The 21,939-nt window shown below is 40.9% G+C and overlaps 1 protein-coding gene across 1 annotated transcript in view; it reads right to left on the minus strand.

Moving 5' to 3' along the window:
• The window catches only part of CPNE8 (copine 8), a 189,005-nt gene extending 169,886 nt beyond the window's left edge, over positions 1-19,119 (minus strand). The window contains exon 1 of the mRNA XM_018552507.1: positions 18,851-19,119. Within this exon, the coding sequence (XP_018408009.1) occupies positions 18,851-18,978 (128 nt within the window). The 5' untranslated portion in view covers positions 18,979-19,119. The remainder of the gene's footprint in view (positions 1-18,850) is intronic.
• Positions 19,120-21,939: the final 2,820 nt, after the last annotated feature.

Raw genomic sequence — 21,939 nt, forward strand, 5'->3', positions numbered from 1 at the left:
CTATATATATATGAGTATGTTATGGAGAACACTGTATAATAACAAACAGAAACAGATACTGGAACAGTCAAATAGAAAAAAAAAGAGAATCATTAGGAGGACAAAATTGTTGTTGCTTTCCATTTAGAACAGAGGTACTTCAGATGAAATCCAATTAATGTGGATAAAAAGGTTGACTAATGAATGTTTTAATACAAAAAGTATTTTGGGAAGCTGGGCAGCAGTTATAATTAGAGTATTGGCACTTCAACCAATGAAAGAGGATTTTTGCAATATTAGAGGTTATTATACACAATGCTTTGTGTTCTATGGCACAGCACTGCAAATATGAAACATTTGTCTATCCAGCATACACAAAGATTGGGTATCAATTGCATAAACTGGCCGTTACTTATCTAGTATATACTGAATATCAACCATGCATAAATTCAATACTACATATCTGTCAATCTCATTGCCAGCAGATTAAAATTAGAAAGAAAAAAAACACATTTACCTTTATATTGATTCCATTACTTCTTTCGAACTTGGATAAAAATGGAAAACACATTCTGAGTCTTTGGAATTAATACCTTGCTCCCCACACATATAATATTACTGCTTAATTTAAAAAGCTGTTACGTGAACATATCATACACCAGTAATTTTGACTCTACTGTGTTTATAATATTGGTAAAGCTACTATGATTCCTAATAATAGCCTCAGCCTCAAAACACTGCTTTCCTCTATCCATAAAAACAGATTTTATTTGTGCATTCCAAAGCCATGTCTTGAAAAATAAGCATTTGGTTTTCTTTTTTACTGCAGCTAAATTTGGCTCAATACTGGGCTTCATATGAGATCTAAATTTGTCGATTAGCAATGACAGACTGCGATGCGTGGGCGTCAGGGTTTCTTGAAGCCATATCAACACAAAAACAACTGCTAGCTTGCCAGGGTTTTCAGCTTGAATTTCGGCAGGTAAATACTGCTTGGAAAAAATGTACAACAGTCTATAAACGGTTTGTGACTCAGACTTTATTAGATCATATGATAAAATGAAAGAAATTCAATGGTTTTCCTTCCAGTGAGATCCGATGAGTAATAAACTATTAGCAAATAAATATTAATGTAATTAAGTAGTAAGTTTCCAGCGTAGCAGTTAAAGGGGTTTTCCTAGATAACAGAAAATCCCCAATTTTATTGAGGTACGCCATGAAATTAAATGGAAGCATCCATAACCCTTATAGAGTCATGTTATGCCATTTTATGATGTGCTTCAAAGAATGAAGACTACAAAACTTAATGAAACCTATTAGGGACAATACCAGGTTACCAGCAGTTAACACAAGAGATTAACCACCTCCCGTCCGCCGATCGTTGAAAGACAGCGCGCAGGAGCGGGAAAGCACCTGGATTTTAAACGGCCAGCGATTACATACAATCTGTGAAGACGCCCGATCACTTGTATGATGGAAGTGAAGGTGCGCCCCCCCCTCCTTACCTCTGGTCTTCGCTATCCCCGCCGTCGCGTTCCCGGGCGTCCATCCATCCCGGGCGATGTGGCTCTGTGCACTGAGAACGGAGGGAGATCAGTACCCGATCTCCCTCCGGTCTCTGAACGCAGGAAGAGATGTATATTACATCACTTCCGCATTCCTCTGTCACTCTCCGGTACAGAAACTGGAGAGAAGCTGATGAAGCAGATCTGTGATCCATCAACTTCTCTGGGGTCCCTAGGTGACATTAGGGGTCTTAGAGACCCCTGATGTCTTCATAAAGGGAACCTGTAACTGTAATTTGTTATTACATAGGGTACTTATTAGCACCCTATGTGATAACAATAAAGTTAAGTGTAAAAAAAGTTTTTAAAAAATTTCTCACAAAATAAATAAAAATTTACACACACAAAACAAAACAAAACCCACAAAATGTTTTTAAAGTCCCCCACCCCACATAGATGCGCAAAAATGCGTTAGATGCGCCTAGACGATTGCTCCAATTATGCTGCACGTGTTACATATCGCCGCAAACGTCACAGTGAAAGCAATAATTTTAGGGCCTTCAATCACTGATAACACTAAACTGATCAGCAATAAAATCTTTTAAAGCGTCGCCTACAACCAATTTTGGCTATGGTTTTTTTTTTGCGATTTCGCGGGCGCGCGCAATTTTAAGGCTTGACATGTTTGGTGTCTATTTACCCGATGTGATCCCGCCTTTTATATTTTACCAAAAAATTGGGTAAAAATAAAATAACAAAGGGAAAACCATTTTTTAAAAAAAATATTCGGTACTTTTTTGTTATATACTAAAAAATAAAAACCCCAGTGGTGATTAAATACCACCAAAAAAAAAGCTCTACCTGTCCCCAAAACCTGTCATGGAACCTGTTGACTGAAGGGCATTATATTAGTAGACAGGTTTTCCTGGAAAACCCCTCTAGGTGTCAGGAAGCAGGGGGTGTTACCTCTACTCGGGGACCACGGGCACGGCGCAGGGCACGGGTTCCCCTTCAGCTCGGTAGAACACCTGGTGCCCGAGGTGCAGGTGCGCATGCGCGAGTCATGCGGCGTGGGCGCATGCGCAGTACGCAGGCTGCGCGCGCATCCCCGGGAGCATAGCGTTCCTGCATCATCTGGCTATCAGGTGTGAGCCTTGCTGGGGGAGGTTCCCAGGACACACCTTCCATCTTCCTCGCCTGCCATTGGTTCCCGGGGAGGGAGGCCTCTTGGTTGCCTCGGTGACCAGGGGGTGGTCCTACCTCCCCTGGCTATAAAAACCTGGCCTGAGCTCTGGCTTATTGCTGAGTTATTCCACCTTATGGTGAACACCTAGCCTCCCTGCTGATCCTCCTATTGCCTGTTGCCCCTGTGTATCCTTCCCGATTACCGACCCTTGGACTGTCTTCCGCCTTTGAACCTTCGCTGCCTGCCTCGACCCGGATTGGACATTGACTACCCCTCTTGGATTATCCCTAAACTTGTACCGCGTTTCTGGACTGTCAGCTGCTTATTGCCAGTGGGTTCCTCATCTCACTACTAGCTCCCTGGGACGTCTGACACTAGGCTAGGTGAGGAGCAATGCTAACCAATATTCAACTTAGCATTTTTCCCCCGCAGCAGAATGGACTGCACTGGTGTGAACAGAGCCCAGAAATACCATAGGAATACATTGGGATGCATTTCAGTTGCGGAAAACTGTTCTGGTCCAGATCTGGTCCAGATATAGTGTGAACAAGTGCTTAGTGATATAAAGTAACTACTGATTTGACGTAGGTGAGACAAATTGGAGCAAGGAAAAACAGCTTTCACGACTCATATACTGGCATTTGGTTCCATTAGCTTCTGGATTTCAGCATAGAAAAGGGGTAAAAGTTAAAAGTACCTATGTACGCAACCTGCAAACTATCCTTACACCCAAAACATAACAGTAACTAATAATGAATTAACTGGCCTGGGTTTAGTTTGTGGGAGGATCCGCAAACCCAGCCTGAAATTCGATGTCTATGCCCAGACAAAAAGTCCATCGATGTCTATGCAATTGAATGTTGTAATCATTTCTGGCCCTTTTTCAAGGCTAATTTGCAAGCTTTTGGAATAGAAAAGAGCACGTATAAGGGACATGTACCAATGCACAAAAAATAGTGTTTATCAGTGAGCAGGTCTTAATACAGCTTAAAGGGACAACATTATAAAAACACAATTCCTTTAAATAAAATTCTTGAGGGATGACTTGCCTGCAAAATGGTGAACCAGATCAATGAACATTTCACCATATGTGGTCAGTGATGTCAGCCAACATCACCGGCCTGCTTATTTACACTCAGCAGTTGGCTGGGGAGCTGTCATTTGAGACAATAGTCCAGCAGGAGAGGAATATTGGTCCGGGTCATCATGTTTGTGTCAGTGGCTTGCTGTTTGTCATGATTAATGACGGATCTACAGCGCTGGCTGGAGTGATCGATGAGATGGGACTTTCGTTTTAGTTTTTTCATGAATGGTGTCTGTGTGATTATTTGCATTGTACAATATTTTTGTGAATGAGCAACATTCCGGAAACACTTCTACTAGAAAGTGTTCTACTACTTCTACTTCTATTAATGCTTTGTGACTAGATGTGTGTACATCAATAAAATGACCACTCGAAGATTTCACTTCAGTGTGCTGGTGATATATTTTACTACTTGGATTTGAAGTGGCGCCATCCACTATCACTGCAGCACCCACCTTAAAAGGAACATACCAGTAAGGAGTGTGCAATTTATTCAACTTTATACTTTGCTCATTTTTATTCAGTTTTCAGGCTGACTGATTAGTAGGTTCCCAAAAGACAGTTTCATTTAGAATCATTTACCAGTTAAACCTTGGAGCTACTTTCCTACAGAACAATGCTTTATGTACTCCTCAGAAACAGAACACATTGGAGGCATTTCTGCTTTTTTGCCAGAGACAACTGCTGTCGTAGGGTCTGGAGACCAATAAGGAGTATGCTGGGTGAATACAAAAATGGTGATTTTTTTTTTGGAGATGTCTGCCAAATAGGGAAGTGTAGTGCTGACAGTTGGGTAATTGAAATGCAAACACAAGGGTACCGTCAGTAAGACTCTGTTCAAACCTAGGCATTTTGTACATGAAAGAGCTAAGCACTACAATATCCAAACAGAGGATTTCCATCGTTTTCAATGGTCTTGTTCACACCTGAGCGTTATGTTGTCCGTAGCAAAACACCTGTCACTGGAAAAAGTACATAAGCTACTTTTCTGCAGATTTCTGATGTTTTGGCTCCATATACGTCAATGAAAACGCCTGTCTAAGCGCAAAACAAGTATTTTCTAGGGTTTTTTAAGCGATTTGTCATGTTTTTTTACACAAGAGCCAGCCTTCCTCTCACAAAAAAACACTGGAGAACAAAATGGAGGACAGCACAAGCTGAAAACGTGCAACAATAAACATATTGAAAAGCACTTAAAACCGCTTGACAAACACACGTCTACAAAATAACTATTTTTTTAAAAAGCCAGAAAAAATGCCTGAAAAATATGGCTTTTAGGTGTGAACAGAGCTTGAAAGTGTGAGTTGTGATTCTTTCGCAAACCTTTTAGTTTGTCATTCTTAGTTTTTCTCTGCAAGCAGTTACAGAACAATAGCGCCCATGAGATAATAACATTTTTGAGCTATTAGATTTTGTTGGACTGGCAAATACACAGTTGAAAAGATGCACCACAAATACAGGCAGTGCCTGAGTTACGAACATCCGCGTTACGTACAACTCCTACTTACGAAAGGAGGTCCCAGGCTGTTTCACTTGTTGTAATGCTACCGTGCTCGCGCCAACGTTTGTAGTACTGTACCTCCTGTACATTACAGTAAGTTGTTAGATGTGCAGACGAGGAGTGCCTGCCTCTTCTTCTGGGTCTGGTACTGTACATTACAGGAAATTGTACAAACATCTGTCCAAGTTGCATTTACAGTAGAACTCCATGCAGATTTAATTTTTTTTCATTTTGGTTACTATGGTGTGGAATTAGAGCCACTGTGAGGACAGCCAAACAAATGTTACAGGGGGTTAACCCTTCCCTATGCTATCCAAAACTAAAAAATGTTTGTTGGCTGGAGTTACACCTAAAAAATTTACCTGTTCCAACTTACATACAAATTCAACTTAAGAACAAACCTACAATCCCTATCTTATTCGTAACCCCTGGACTGCCTGTACTCAAATTGAGTCAACGGTAAAACTGAAAATAGTGTAAAATATTATTAATTGTGATCCACACTGGAAGGAAACTTGAAAACACACACTGTGAGAGCCACTGAGAACAGTTCTAAGAAACAGTTTGTTGAATGGCAGTTGCTAAGGGACAAAGGAATATCAAAGAGCTGAATTTGACATTAACAACAGTTTCTTCAAGAGTCCACTGGGCCCTTCAGTCTGAGCATTTAAAATGGGGAAATTTGAGGCAGATATGGCTTGTTAAATAAAAATAACAGGTCTCTTATCCCTTTCATCTTAGATCTGTGAACAAGAACACCAAGGGTGGATGTGAATATCTTTAGACCTTGCTGATACCTAGATGTGAAGACAAATATTTCACAGTGCATACAACAAACCTTTTCAAATATACAGTATATACTGTACATGTCTGCACATTGAAGCTGAGTTTGTATAAAGTAAACATCTGCTTTTGAACTACATTACATTTCAATTGTAGCTAAGGGAAGTCTTCTAATTAAAATAACATGTTGAGCTACACAGCAAAATAAGTAAGTCTATTTTTGTCATATTAACCTTTCGGCCCTCATTAAAAAATGACAAATGTCAAATTCGATCTTAATAAATAATGATGTCCCTTGTATCCCTCATCATTATATTCGCATTAATGTATACTCTAACATGTTCATCTTTGTAGCCAGAAGTTCACTAAAACAAATTATTAACAATAAAACAACAAATACAAGCAAGAGCAACAGGAAATGTGGAGTGTATTAAAATCATAATTAAGCCGCAATAAATGTTATGCCAGCCATGGTTACATTTATATCCTCAGCTAAGTACTTAAAAAGACATTATTAGCAATTTTCAGATGTGTTGTTGATATGTTTAAAGATAGACTGATTCTAGTGGAAAGCTATAATCTGCAATTTTTAATTAGGCATGTTTAATAAAGAATATGTTACATGTGCCATGTTACATGTCTGGTTCCTGGCCAACAATGAAAACAGTTCCTATAGATAACTTTATGTGAGGGAAAGATTGCATTGCTAACTCAGACAGTAGTAACATCTTCATCACCTCCCTTTAATGCTGAGAAACAGACTCTACAAGATGGCAAATATTGTAGAAATATGGATAAAGCAGAAGGTATCACAGATTTGTAAGTACTATATGAATGCACAATTTTTAACTTGCGAGTGTTTGCAGGGAAAATAAATAAATAAACAAAAGGATACTTTAGTTCTGCTGGCGGTAGATCTACCTGCTTTTAAAGCTGTCATGGTAAAATCTGGGGGTTTCCACTGCTACAAATGCTGGCTGCCTAACTGTCATGCTGATTAATGGTTTTCAAATTTTCTGAGTCACTAATGCAGAAGCAATTGTGGCATCAGGCAGATAAAAATGTCTGGGGTCAAGTGTAGTACTGAAGGTTGTCCTCTAGGGGGAAGTGCTGAGAGGGCTGGAGGCTTGGAGGTAACAAGCCCCTGCTGAAGCTAGCTGGCTTGTTAAGGCCTCTACAAGAACTCCCAACCTCCTAAGAAAGCAGCCCCACCCACCCTAGAACCAGACTGTGGGTACCTGCAGTGAAGGAAACTGAAGTGGGGTGGAATGTAGGCAACGGAAAAAAAATGGAATGAGCTTTGTTCATTGTGAAGTGAGCTGAAGTGAGTCTGTGTTCACTTCAAGGTTTTAGCATTTCTAACAAATTCTCATGCAAATGGCTGGGTGTTTGAAGTAAGCACCTACTCACTTTGGTTTACATTTTGGGAAATCTGGCCCTGCATCACATTATCTCACAATTAAGTAAATGAGGTGTGATGTGTGGCCATGTGTGAATGCAATCCCAACTACCCACAATGCACAGTTGCAGAACTACAAAATACAGCTTGTCAGGAGTTATATGGAATGGAATGGTCACGAGCTAATATACCGATATGACCTTTGTTATGAATATTATCACAGCTTTGGAACTTGAATCAGTTGACAGGGAAGAGAAGCAAACAGAACTGGATAGGTGTGTGGAGCAAGAATATTTAATACTTGCAAATGGAACGGTCAACTGCCAAAATGGTCAATTGCTGTAATTTTCCGCCTGGCTCCTTCCACTTGTGAGTTGAAGTTTGGTGAATGTAAGGGTGCCAACAGGGCCACCCATGGCTCGAATTTCTGCCGATTCAGCAGGAATCAGCCAAAATTCGAGCCATGAGGGGTTTTTTTCGGATAATAGAAAACTATTAAAAATTTTCCCTATGTAGCAAAAGACTGCCCCTCCTCTCATCACTGGCTGCCACAGCACAGCTTCCCTGAGACTTCAATATTCAATAGTCAAATCCACAATTCTGATGCCAAACTGAGCAGTTAAAGCACAATTGTAACAGCAGCCAATAGTTCTCTATTTGTTCTGCCTGATACCACTTTAAAAGTCAGGTAATATACAGGTACTCAACCCAGTACCAGACTCTACCCCAATCAGAAGTTGGCGTGAGGTCTGGCATGAAAAAAAGTAAGGTAATAAAGGTCACAAGCGTATTCTGGATTCTAACGCCAGATGGAAATCACTGGTGTTCTTAAAGACTACTACAAAATAAAAATGACAAGTGTAGGAAGTTAAATAGAAAAAAGGTGGTATACAAGACATACAATCCTACTGCATTGTCTGAGAAGTTTAAGCTGAAATTTAATCTGCTTACATTGTGCTTTCCATGATTTCTTCTTTCCTCCTTTCAGCAACATGCTTTTTTTTTAATAAAAAATTTCCATTCCTGACATACCCTTTTTTTATACCCATTGACATCATTACTGAGTCTCTATGCTTCTCTATTCAAAATATGCAAAATCTTGAGGCACACCAGTCTAAAATGTAAAAACTGTAAATGTAAATAACAATGTGTGGCCCCTCCAAAATCCATACCAGACCTTTATCCAAGATAGGTGTCTGGTATGAATTTTAAGTGAGGAACTATGCAAAAACACACAAAAAACAATAGGTTCACACCAGAAGCCCCCACCTTTTACATCAGAGTCCCCCTCATTTACATCAGAGCCCCCCTTATTCACATCAGAGTGGCCCTCATTCACATCAGAGTGCTCTCTCATTCACATCAGGGGCCCTCTTCACATCAGAGGGTGTTTGAGGCACCCCTGAGGAAGCCTGAAGGCACCCAGTGTGCACCCTGGTTGAGAAAGGCTGGTCTAGTGGAGTGTGCGTTCCAAGGCAGAAACAATCTGCATACAAACTGCTGTAGGTAATGTAGACATGAGATGCTGAGCCTCCATGATTGAAAGAACCAAAACCCAATAAATGAAAGGAGCGGGTCAGGAAATAATTAGATGATGCTGGACATGCTCCAGCCAGGAAATGAGGTGGACTCTGATTTGCTACAGCTTCTAATACTGACAGTGTGCAGTGAAATCAGAGAAAGCAGTTTCGGTACAGGAGAGGAGCCTGTAATTCTGTGCAAGGCTGAAGGTAACTCTGAAGTTCAGCTTTAAACAGTAACAATTTATTGTGCAATCTAAAAACATCCATAGACATATTTTAAAGCCCGGGAGACCATTCACAAAAAATTGTGACAGCTGGCAGTGTTTCATGTATCAGGTATTTCTTTCCCTCGAATATTTGTTATGCTCTAACAATTACTGGATATGCTCATGACAGTCTGGAAAGATATGAAGTAGAGCAGCTGAAAAATAGTGCATGTAAGGATAAACAACATATCTGCACTCAGCCATGCCATCCATTGAAAACAATCATATTACTTAGTTATATGATCAATAGAACATTAATTTTAAGTTCTCATAAAACAAACTGAACATTAAAATAAAATGTATGTTTAATGGAAATGTAAAAATACCTTGTACAAGTGAATGTCAATATCTAGCATCTGCTGTACATTACTATAGTCCACTGAGTGCTCATTAAAGCTTAACTCCAGGCAAACAGCTAAATACACAGATGAAATACATAGAAGAGAGCTGTTCTGCCTCCTAAAGGATTTGTATTTCTGTCCATCAAGTTCTGAGATTTACACAGCTCTATCACGCAGCACAGCCCTGTGTGGCAGGGAAAGGAGACCTGATTTTCCTTGCTGCAATTACATAATACTTGCATGTCTCCTCCCTGCCCTACCTTGTGATACAACAGGTGATGAGAAGCAGCACACTGATAAACTTCTCTTGCTGTCACTCTTTCTTCCCCACTATCAGCATTCTCCTGGTCTGCACATGAACTGATTGGCTTGTTATGCTGCTTCTCCCTCCACAAGTCTGAGCTCTGCTGTACGAAAACAGCAAAAGGTTGATATCAGATCATATACCAGTTCTTTGACTGCTTGAATTTAAAGAACACATTATAATTATGTATTGATAAATACAGAGATGCATTTGTGCCTTTTATATGTCATTTTAAAGTGATAATAAACTCAAAAGGTTTCAAGCTATTTTAAGGCTGATTAAATTGCTTTCAATGGATGCTGCAATGTATAAAAGTTTTAGTTTCTTGCAGAATCAGCTGATCTCCTGAGCACTGGCCCTAATTTCCTGTTTTAGAGTGGCTCCTTTTCCTTGCCATCTCCTATGCGGCCACCTTTGTGTGTGCTAGTAAGATCTGTGTGTCTCCACAAACACATAGGCACAGCAAGGCAATCTACTCCTATGCTCACTACGCCAACCTCCTCCCTTTTCCAGGCTAGTAGATGGATAGCTGCTGGAGACTGTGTTGTTCCTTGAGATCGTGCACTCGGCTTCCTCCATCACAGGATGGAGGACAAAAATGAAATGACTGGACCCATGTTTGTCTATGGGGCATCGGATGTAAACAGACTTGTGTCCATTTACATTAGATTACCCCCGATGCACCATGATCCAGTCCGGCGAAACGGAACTCTGATTCATTTGATTTTCCGGACCTGACCAGAGCCTTGGGTAACCAAATAAACGGACGCCCATCTGTTTAGATCCGCCTGCCCATAGGCTAATATTGGGCTTCCGATCAGGTCCGCCTGAAAAACTGACAGATGGACCTCAATGGAAAGTTTGTGTGAAAGAGCTCTAAAGATGGCTGCAGTGAAACTGTGCTCTGGGTTACACTCAGATATCACAGTGTGGCTGTAAAAGAAACATAGGTGAAATGCCTACATTGACATTGTAGCTTTTGCACATTTGTATAGCTACCCTAGGTAATTTTCCTAGCTGCTGGAGCAAGTTAGGATCATGAGTGCTAGATACATAGCATGGACAGAGTTGCTCATGAGTACAAAGAATAAAAAAGGAACCACAGAAGAGAAAATACGCTCAAAAAAGGATCAGAGAAGTAAAACGCTTACATTCCCCACACAATAAAGCTCTATCCGTCTACACTATCCTATTTAAATGCATCTCAGTGGTTTTAAAATGATAGGTGTTAGAGTTTATTCAGCCTGGTGTTTAGCTTGTCTCATTTTATTTTCAGGACCACTTTTCCTGCCAGAGTCAAACAGAACTTCCATTTAGTGCCTTAAAAACCCTTAACCACAAACTTTTGTCAGATTTTTGTCTAGTCTAGGGGGCTCAAATAAAGCTGTATTACCCACCTGATCATCAGTCCTGTGGCAGTCAGTGCTCACCTCTCTCCCCTTCCACTCTGGATATGGAATGTCCATCGGCATCCTCACATCTAATGCAACTCAATAGACCTGCATAAGATGTGATGACATAGAGCCCAGGGGAGAAGGCAGAATCGAGGATCAGGTGAGTACATAAGCTTTAATTCAGCCCCCTTGACAAAACAAGCACTTAACCCTTGCAGTACAGCGGTAGCCCTACTGCAAGAGTACATTTTTGGGTTGCCTGAAGTTCGTCTTTAAAAACAGAAGGAAAAGCTTAACTTCTCACAATTTTTCTTTATATTTCTTAAACCACTGTTGAGAAACCCAGGAGGTTTAAAATACATGAGCGTAGATAAACTAGATGTACATTGGAGGGGATGTAAAAAGGAAATGTGAAACGCAACCTCGCCCAACTCCCCTCTCCTCCTGGGAGCATCTATGTCTTTTAGCATCCAAAAAAATTATCCTGACTAAGTGGCTCGCTGCAGTTGCCCCAACAGTATCGGATGTAAGAGCTGTCCTTTTCAAGCTTATGCTCCTGAAAAAACTAGACACTAAATTCAACTCCTGTCGGACCAGCAAATTCTTTCAAAATTGGAAGGCATATCTCACAACAGAACTGACCTTAGCGCAACTCAAAGATGTCATGGCCACTTTCCAATACTCGCACTGGTACCTCATGGGTAAACTTGACGGCTCCCTAGGAGCACTGGACGTCCTATGACGAGGCCCATGTCCTTTCTGCCCCACAGGGTATACATCATCTCCGGTTTTGAACAATCTAATAGTATTCACACTCTAAGACCATACTGTGCCTGTCTTTTATTTTATCCTTCTTTCTTTCCTTAGTTGGAATCTCAACCCATTTCCCGATTCAATGTGCCGCTAGATCGTTGAGGTTTTGGCTTTGATCTCTGTTTTTATTATTGATACTCTATAGTTTGTATTATTTCACACACTCCTATTACATTCAGATTATGTTATGTAGATACTTTCACATCGTTTGCAGTTGTAAGTGATTATACATTCCTGCGCGACTGGCTTCTATGCTAGTTGCTTATGTCGATGTGTTCACGTTTATGACCTTCACTTTATGGATGTAACAAGTTGCAACCCTGTATTGTATTCATAAAAACATTTCTAATAAAAATGTATATGCTTAAAAAAAAAAAAAAAAGGAAATGTGATTTATAAATGGGGAAGGAAGTAGATGTATACAATGGATACATTCAGACCTCGAGGTCTGAATGTAGACCTGGACCTTAATTGCTTTATAGCCAATTTTATGCTATTATGTTTCAAATGTGTATTGACGTTTTGTAACAGTGTATTAGTGTATCAGTTAGAATCAATTTAAATGTAAATTGATGTGTAAGATATGTGGTTGGATAACCACATATATCTGGATATCTTACTTTAATCTTCATTTAAAATATGATGTGGATGTTCTTACTAATGCATGAGATTTCTCTATATGCCAATTGATATGATATGCAGCTGCTATTATTTATTGCATTGAAAGTTTCAAAATTGCGGAAGGGAGGGTTTTGCAGAAGGATACATGGAATGACACGTCTTAGTACACTGGCCCCTGATGAAGCCCCATTGGGTGAAACATGTAGGGTGGAGCCTATGCATATGACGTAATTCTGTTTTGAAATGCTTTTCATTTTTGTTGCTGCATTTTGACTTATATGCTTTGGAACCTTTGTGACTTAATATCAATATTTTAACAAGTGTTTAACATTTGATTAATTTAACATTTATTAAAGCGATCATTTGTTATATGCGATAATATATTTGCATGTACCCATATTTGCAAATATCATCATCTTCCCAGGGAACACTTTAGGTACTATATTTTGACGATGTGGTGGATTCCTTTAGAAGGATGATTTACCAAAGTACGTATGCACCTTTGTAAAGGCACCTTGAGGTCCTACAGTCTAGAAAGTCTGAATTTAATTTATGGCAGAGGGCACAGCTTGTTCCATGCACGCGGGTAACAAGTTCATTGACAGGGCTTCACTACCAGGAATGTGAAGATGAATCTTGAACAGAAGACATCAAATAGGATAGTTTTAATTGTCTTTGTATGGATTGCTGAATTATATGATCCCTAAGATCACAATAGATGGATAATGTCAGTGTGATAAATGCAAAGGCTTTTATACATCATCTTCAGCATAAAGCCATACACCTCAGGCACAAACCAACGGAAAGCAAAATCCCTGACATTCTGAGATAACATTGTCCATCATCCTTGGCACCTAGATGTTAATTTGTCCTTGTATAGTAGCCAGGCCAAAACGGTAATTAACATAAAACAATAACTCTTAGAAAGACCGCAAACATCCTTTCCCAGGGATCTCATCAACACACGAGAATAAAGAACATAGGTCAAAACATAACTTCTAATTCTCTGTTTTACTTCCGACTCCATTTTGTTCTCACATTATCAGAAACATTACTGGTTGTATCATTTAGAAGGCCTTGAAAAAAATGTGGGTTTATACCCACGCCAAAAACTTCTCCCACAAAGAGAAAGCAAGTATTGAAGACAAATTTTCTTTTTTTGTAGGTTACCCATTACTATTGTCATCTAAGTTGCCCAGAAGGTGTGGTTGCATAGATAAACCACTATTAAGGTGCCCATACACCTTACGATTATCGTCCGATAATCGTATGCGATCGACTTTTCGAACGACAATCGTACGTGTGAATAGAGTGCCCGAACCGACATTACTGTACAATCGTACGACTTTTGACGGTCAAGCATGTTTGAAAACTTTGCTCGATCGTACGATCTACACTGCGCATGCGCGAACGAAAATACGACAAATTAATTACCGAATTTCGTCCAGGTGCTTTTCGTTAATTACGGCTAAATTAATCTTGCGATCATCGGGGCAGGATGGGGCCGTCGTACGAAAATCGGACGACTATTCGATCATCGGACGAAATGTTTCGTCCGATAATCGTAAGGTGTATGGACACCTTTAGGCCTCATTCATAGGGTCGTGCACCAGGAATTAGTGTATTTCTGCAGCTGAGATTCACAGGAGTTTGTGATTAGCCGCGGCCAGTATCCTATACATATAAATGACAAGCAGACAGACACAATGGTTGTATGAATGTAAGTGAACATCCAAGCGGTTGCACGTGATTAGGGACAGATGACAGCCCTGGGCAAAAACTGCCTGCATCCAGGGCTGCTCATCTGTCCCTATTCGTATGTAACCACTCGCACGTGGGATTACATGTGTAGAACCATGTTTAGTTTAGTAATTTATATTAGAATTTTAGTCCATTACGGGACCGAGCTTTGGAGTGGTGGCTACTTTATAACACACATAGGGACCATGGGGAACAAAAGTAGCCACCCTCCAGAAGGAAGGGCAGTGTCACAAATAAAAACCTTTTCTGTCAGTAGTTAAGGTACTTGAATCCATTTTTAAGATGTAACGCCTGAGTTTCGTGTCACTTTAATTTTGCTTCCCAAAGTAGATATACAGTATGTGTATCAATGTGTGGGGGGAGGGGATGGGAGAATACTCAAGAACATTAGAAGATGCATGCAGGCATCACAGGTTGCCAGCGTTTCAATAGTTTTGCAGGTCTACATAATTCTATGAAGACAAGTTTACTGTAATCATTAGCAAATATAATGGAAGTATAACAAAACTAACAATGTATTATATGCAAAAAAGATAAGAGTAAATTGACCCCTACACACCCTACATATCAGTTACACTGACAATAGAAAGCATTTTAATTAAAGGCCTAGTTTTAAAATGGAGATGGTGTTTAAAGAGTAATTTACCCTTTCCTAAAACTCAATTGGGTTTTTTTTTTAAAGTAATTGCAACAGTTTTAGCCTTGTAGATCATTTTTTTATGTGCACATCTGTTTAGCCTCTCCTTTTAACATGTGTGCCTGTTTTGACCAGAGCTTGCGCTAATTTCCAAAATGCGCATGTTTTTGAAAGTTTGCAACTGTTTACATCTGCACTTGTCCTGCGGCTGTCTGAAACTGGAGCATTACCTAACAAAACAATGGCTACTTAAGAAGTCCCCATGACCACTTCTTCAAGAAGCGACAGTTAAGCTTTTTGCCTGGAGTTATGAGTCTTCTTTCCTGGAGTCTATTAAACCTAATTTATGAACAACATTACACTAGCATCATAAATCTGGCGCAAATATATCCCAATGCGACCATATGCAAGTTCAACCACCTTGCCTGACGAAGGGGTCCTGTGAGGCTCCGAAACGTTACATTCACATGTCATGCTAAAGAAATATGAATAAAAAGGACATTCCGAAGGAGAATGGTGTGCGGCCAACATATCTTCTGGACACTTTGCCTGATGAAGGGGTCCTGTGAGGCACCCAATGCCACAAACATCAATGGGAGTTGCAGAACTCAATGACAATTTAGAAGCTGGACAGGCGCACCTATGACAACTGCAGAAGTCACCGAGGATTGTAAAAAAAAAAGGAGCGCCATCTCATCGAAATCTACAACAGACGTGACGTCACGAGTTTGAGATCTCGACGAGTTGGCCACCTCGACAGAACACTGGCTCAGGAGTTTGGGTGAGTATATATATTTTTTTTTTCAAAGTACCTAGACAAAAAACAGGCAATGTAATGATTAGTAATAACTCACTGTCCCTTTAAATGGTCTTTTGGGCATTTCAGTAAACCAAAGCCAGTCTGACTTGTACATGGCCAGGTGAGATAAGAGCTTTATCCAAGGTCTCAGAATGTTGAATACGCAATGGACACCCTTCTGCACATAAGTGGAGATGCGTTGCTAGGCAGTAAGTTACTGATCCTGCAAATAACCTCGACACTTTTAAGATGCCACACTTACAGCCTTTTCCTGGAACACAATATGTGATGCAAAGTCAATGTTTAACACAATTTGGTGCTGTTGGCTTGCGCACCGCAATCTATCTTATTACTAGTTAAACATTTGTCTCCATTTCTACTAATATGGCTGCAGCATATTCCAGAGGGAAGTAAATGTCACATGGCCAGGGTTTATGAAAGAAGTCACCGTATTAATGGTTTCTGCATTACATTCAGTATTAAATATTTGCTGCTAATATATTGGATTAGTTCTGTAAAACAGGCTACATATTTAAGTAATGTAACTATCCATCATCCTTAAGAATCGAGTACAAAGGCGGATTAGATGGAGAGGTTTCCACACTTTTGCGTGCGGAAGCCTTTTAAAATGTAATTGTTCACTCTTTGGTTTTATGTTTTTAATTAAAACATAAATCTAAAATGTGTTAATATGTAAAATAAATATTTTATTAACATTGAAGGCATAGCTTTGGAAACAATGGTAACAGTAGCCTAGGATGGTACAAAAACATTGCTGGTATTGCTTAATCCATATGCTTTATTTTTGTAAAAGACAGTTATAATCACATGGCTGTCTCCATTTATGGCTCATACTAGTAACCACTATACAAGGGTGTAAGCTGATGTCTAATCAGTTATCATGGGTTAAAGCACATCAGTGCGCCTAGCTTGAGCACAAGGGTAGGCAAACTTGGCACTCCAGCTGGGGGTCATGCCTGTGGCTGTAAGTCTATCAATGTCTTATAGGACTTGTAGTCCCACCACAGATAGAGTGCTGAGGTTGCCTACCCTGGCTTCAGGATATTAAATAAAGCCAATGTATGAAAACATGGTAGCAACATTATCACATGGGTTGTCTATATGCCCATATATACGGTACCTAAACCAGATACTTACACCATCATGAACATATCAACTGAGAACTGAATTACTTCATTTTCTATTAATAGTACAATTGCCTGGGAAGTTTATTTTGTAATACACCAATGATAAAAGATCAAATAAATAAATCCAATAGGAATAATGGATTAAATCCAAATTCATGATGGAAGGCTGTGGCTCCTGTCTAAATCGGTCCTGCATGCATGTGAAATAGGGACCTTAAATTGTAAGCTCCTTGAGGGTAGGGACTGATCTGAATGTGCAACTATGTAAAGCACTGTGTAAACTGCCAGCACTATATAAAATATAAATAATAAATCCACCACAATCTATTTTCAGCCAGCATAGATGGTATATATGGCGTACAGGAGGCTATTTACTAATCTCAGAAATCACACACGCACACATCAGACATTTGCTCTTTTTGTTCCGCTTGCCCTAGATAAATCAAAATAAATTTCCAACTGACTGGTGAGAATTGCTGCACATATGAACTTTTCCACTTTGTTGGTTAGAAACAAAAACCAATGTGGTGGCATTTGCATGACAGAATCCAGAATCTAATCCCAGTTTGACTCACACAGCACATCTCTTTTTAAAACGCTAACACAAGCTGCTCTTTTCACTATTGTGCAAGAATGGAAAATAAAAAAATGAAAATCCTTTCCTTCCTGATATGAAGTTACAACATTCTCGGAAGCAGGAAATGTTTTGGGAGTGACAAGCGATTGGCACAGGCTGCTGTGTGTAGCTTGTTGACATTAGACCCAGCGATCCTAGCTACCCTTACATGGTTCCAGCCCAAATGGAAATCAATGACACAATCAAACCTTAAAGCCTTTTAAATATTGGAGCGGATTCATGCATTGAGCAAAACCCTGATCATTTACAACACCGAGTTCAAAGTGACAAAGCTGAACAAACAACTGGAAGATAATACTGGAATAATACATGCCAGGTTATGCTTTGCTAGCTGAGGACTAAGCAACGACAAACACTTCAATGAAAATAAATAAAAAGACAACAAAGCATCAACTGTATTGTATGTCAACATATATGAGTGATATCATCAAAGATCTGTCCTTCTCGCTCAGCTGTTCTATTTTTATCTTCTATATACCTATCTATCTATACCTATATCCTATAGGTATAGTACACTATAAAATTCATTATATCTGCAATAGTTGCCTTTATTCTTTTCATATATCAGCCACACAAGAGATGACATTACAGGGCAATCACATGCACATTTCTAATACAATATATAGGATGGTAGGTGATGTATAGGAAGACACTGGCTGTCATCCAACCTAAACAGACAAATACAAAGCTTGCCAAACTGAACTATAACTAGATCATAATTTATAACTAATCCAAGGCTCAATGGTATTCGCAATGATTACACAAGCAGCGAATCTGACACTAGCACAGCCCTATCTGACTTACTCCCTCAAGTGCTTTATTTTGGGACACTGAACCATTTAAACCCAAAAACATGACTCCAACTGTAACAGAGGAACTGGATCTAATGATCACCATACACAATCCACTTTATATTGAGTCAAACTATGTAACAGGAGGAACCTATCTAGTCTACACAATCGGGCAGACCCCTGTACTACATAGTTGATGGTAGATCTGAAGAAGATTATACAATCAGTGAGTGGTGCTGTGAAATCACACACGCTGTCTGGGTGCAGCAGACACAAGCCGGGATCTAATGACAGTTGTTACAAAGTTCGACGGAAGCAGCAGCAAGAGTTATGAGAGCAGATCGGATCCTGACTTGTGGAACTAGAAGCGATCCTTACCTGCAAGAGATTGTTAACTCCACTTTGGTGGCCGGGATGCTAGCGCTGAACGGGTTAAAGTCTCCCAGGGAAGCCGTGCTCCTGTAGCCGAAATCCATCTCGTAGCCCAGTTTATCCGGTCCGAACATGGGGGCGGAAAGGGGGGGGTGGGTTTGGGGTGTCTGGAAGAACCTAGAGTGAGCAGGGAAGAAGAAGAAGAAGCTGTCTGCGATGCGGCACCGAGCTCCGGCGAGAACACGGCTCTGACAGCAAGTAAGCTGGATGCAGCGTGCCGTGACAGCTAGTGGGCGGGGAAAAGGGCGGGGCCAGACGCTGTCACATCAGGAATCCCCGGGCTCCCTGACTGCCCACCACTGCTAGCTGTATAGAGCCTCCACTGGAGCGATCACAGACACCCATCATTCCACTGGAACGGTGTGCTTCCACTCATGTGTCCTGCCTCGCTGCCAACACCACCCTTTACACACACACACACACACACACAGTTGCTGAAGTAGTGTCCTTAAAGTACTATAGTATTAAAGGCTTTTTTTCTGTGATAAATCAGAAATAATTAAATCAGCTGAAAATAATAAATGTTTTCTTTAAAAATGTCCTGGAACACTTACTTTTACTTGTGCATCCCATCTGAAAGATGGCCTCCGGTTCTCTCCCCTTCTCTGAATCGCAGCACTAGGCGTTTGCGTACGGCGGCACCACCGAAGGGTGCCGCCCTAGGCAAACGCCTAGTTTGCCTCGCGGTAAATACGCCCCTGTCTGCGACCTCCGATCCCTGTGCGCAGTTTTCCCCAGCCTTCCGGTCGGCATGTGCAATAGAGCCATTACACATGCGTGGTGTGCACAAACCACTGTACACAATGCTCCCTGGCTGCCTAAGCCTGGTGGCGCAGGGCGCAGGCAGCATCCATATATCACCCTGTAGAATCTCATTGGAGCGTGCATCAACGTCTGGCTTCATGGGATCCATCTTAGCCATGTATTCCTGCTAGATTGTAAGCTCTCATGAGCAGGGCCTTTATAACCCTATTGTACTGAAATTGTACTGTAACTGTACTGTCTCCCCATTTTGTAAAGCACTGCGCAAACTGGTGGTGCTATATAAATCTTGTATAATAATTAGGGATGCACTGATACCGGTTTTTCAATATTGAGTATGAGTACCGATATTTATCTTTCGGTACTCACCGATACCGAGTACCGATACCGGTACTTCCACTAGCATGGAGCCGGTTTCCTGGCCAATCAGGAAGCTGAGCGGCATGTCATCACCCGCCGCCCGGCTTCTTGATTGCCTGGGAAGTCGGCTCCATGCTGTTTGGCCAGCTCGATGCTGCTTGGCTGGGTAGCCGGCATCCCGGCCAATCAGCATTGAGGCGGATAAACAGCATGGAGCTGGCTTCCCGGCCAATCAAGAACTTGGGCGGTGAGTCATTAGCCGCCTGGTTTCCTGATTGGCTGGGAAGCCAGCTCCATGTTCCCTTGTGGCACTGCCAGTCAGAGGAAGTCTCCCTCTGACCGTAAGTTCTCGGGGGTAAGCATTTGGACGAGTACAAATAATAGTATCGGTATCGGTGCATCCCTAATGATTATAATAATAATACTAATGTAAGTTTCGTTAATAAATAGCCGTATGAATTTCGTTAAATTCGGACATTCGGTTGCATCTGAATCTTCAAATTTGAACAAGTTCCAATGTGTACGAATCCGACTGTTCCTTTAATGAAAACTTGGATTCATCCGAATTTCATTCAAATTAAACTAAATCGGACATGTAACTGTTCTCTGGCCAATCAGATGGGTTTTTTGGCTTTTAGGGGTTGCATTACAGACACAGTAATGTGACTTTGTTCCAAAATGAATATTTGGACGGATCTGAGAAATGAAGGAAATAAAAATCCGAATTGATCCGAAATGAAACAAAACAACTTTTTTGCTGGGTTACCTGTCTAGATCCCTCATGTGAAGGACCCACCCTTACACAGGAAAGCAAGGCCAATGCTGTGGGTACCACATTATTTAGGAGGAAAGCAGGACTTTTGGACATTGAGAAGCAGCACAGAAGGTAAGTGTTCACATCTCCAGTAGAAATAGTAAAAAAAAAAAAAAATAGGCTTTTATATCACTGTAAAGCCTATCTCTGACTTCCTTTACAGTATGTCTATCTCTATGTGGTAGTAGGTAGTATCGTAGGCATACGCAGCTTGCAGGGCTGTGTACAAACACACACAAAAATATACTGTATATATAAATTGGTAAGCCGTATTAGTCCAGACACACACGTGTGTATATATCAGATGATTACAAAACATTTGAAAATGGGATATCAAAACAATAAAATAATAACTATTGTAACTATTGCAAGCCCTGAACCATGCTCTAGCTCTTTATATCCAATGGTCACTAATATGCACCTTGTGTATTGTCACTGTATTGCACTTAGTGGCACACAAGTTAACCAGAGCCCTTTGGGATGAATAGAAACCTTTTGTATGTGAAATGCTTCTGAGCGTAGCTTTCTTACTTCAATTCCCAGAAGGTTTTCCACATAGGGTTGCCACCCGTCCGGTTTTCAACCGGACAGTCCGGGTTTGGCGTCTTGTGTACGGGTGTCCAGCCAGTGGGCACCCGTACACAAGACACTCTGCTGACACCGGCACTTTAAATTTTCTCGCAGATGCGGCTGCGAGGTCCTTGGTAAGTGCGATCCACGGCAGCCGCATCTGCCTGAAACCGGATCTTCCTCTGAGCTGCGGGCAGCCTGTGTCTGTTTACAGGTGCCCGCAGCTCAGAGGAAGAGTCGGGTGGCAAATCGGCAGCAGCAATGCAGCGTCAGCCTGCAGAGACTCCCTGGAGGGCAGAGCACAGGATGCCAATACAGCAGCAATGGACGGCTGGCCCCGCCCACTAAGGGGATGCTGCCGGGATGAAGTCACATGGGTGATAGCCACGCCCCCTAGAATGACAAGCCAACACACAGGAGATCCCAGGGTGCTGACAACTCTGCAGCGTTGTGGTATGTATACTGAAGAAATTTAAATTTAAATGTCATCATCTGAGGACACATACACCTGTAGCACTTATTTATGTAT

This window comes from Nanorana parkeri, unplaced genomic scaffold, assembly GCF_000935625.1.
Source record: "Nanorana parkeri isolate BGI_ZX_2015 unplaced genomic scaffold, ASM93562v1 scaffold90, whole genome shotgun sequence".
In the NCBI taxonomy this organism is placed as follows: Eukaryota; Metazoa; Chordata; class Amphibia; order Anura; family Dicroglossidae; genus Nanorana; species Nanorana parkeri.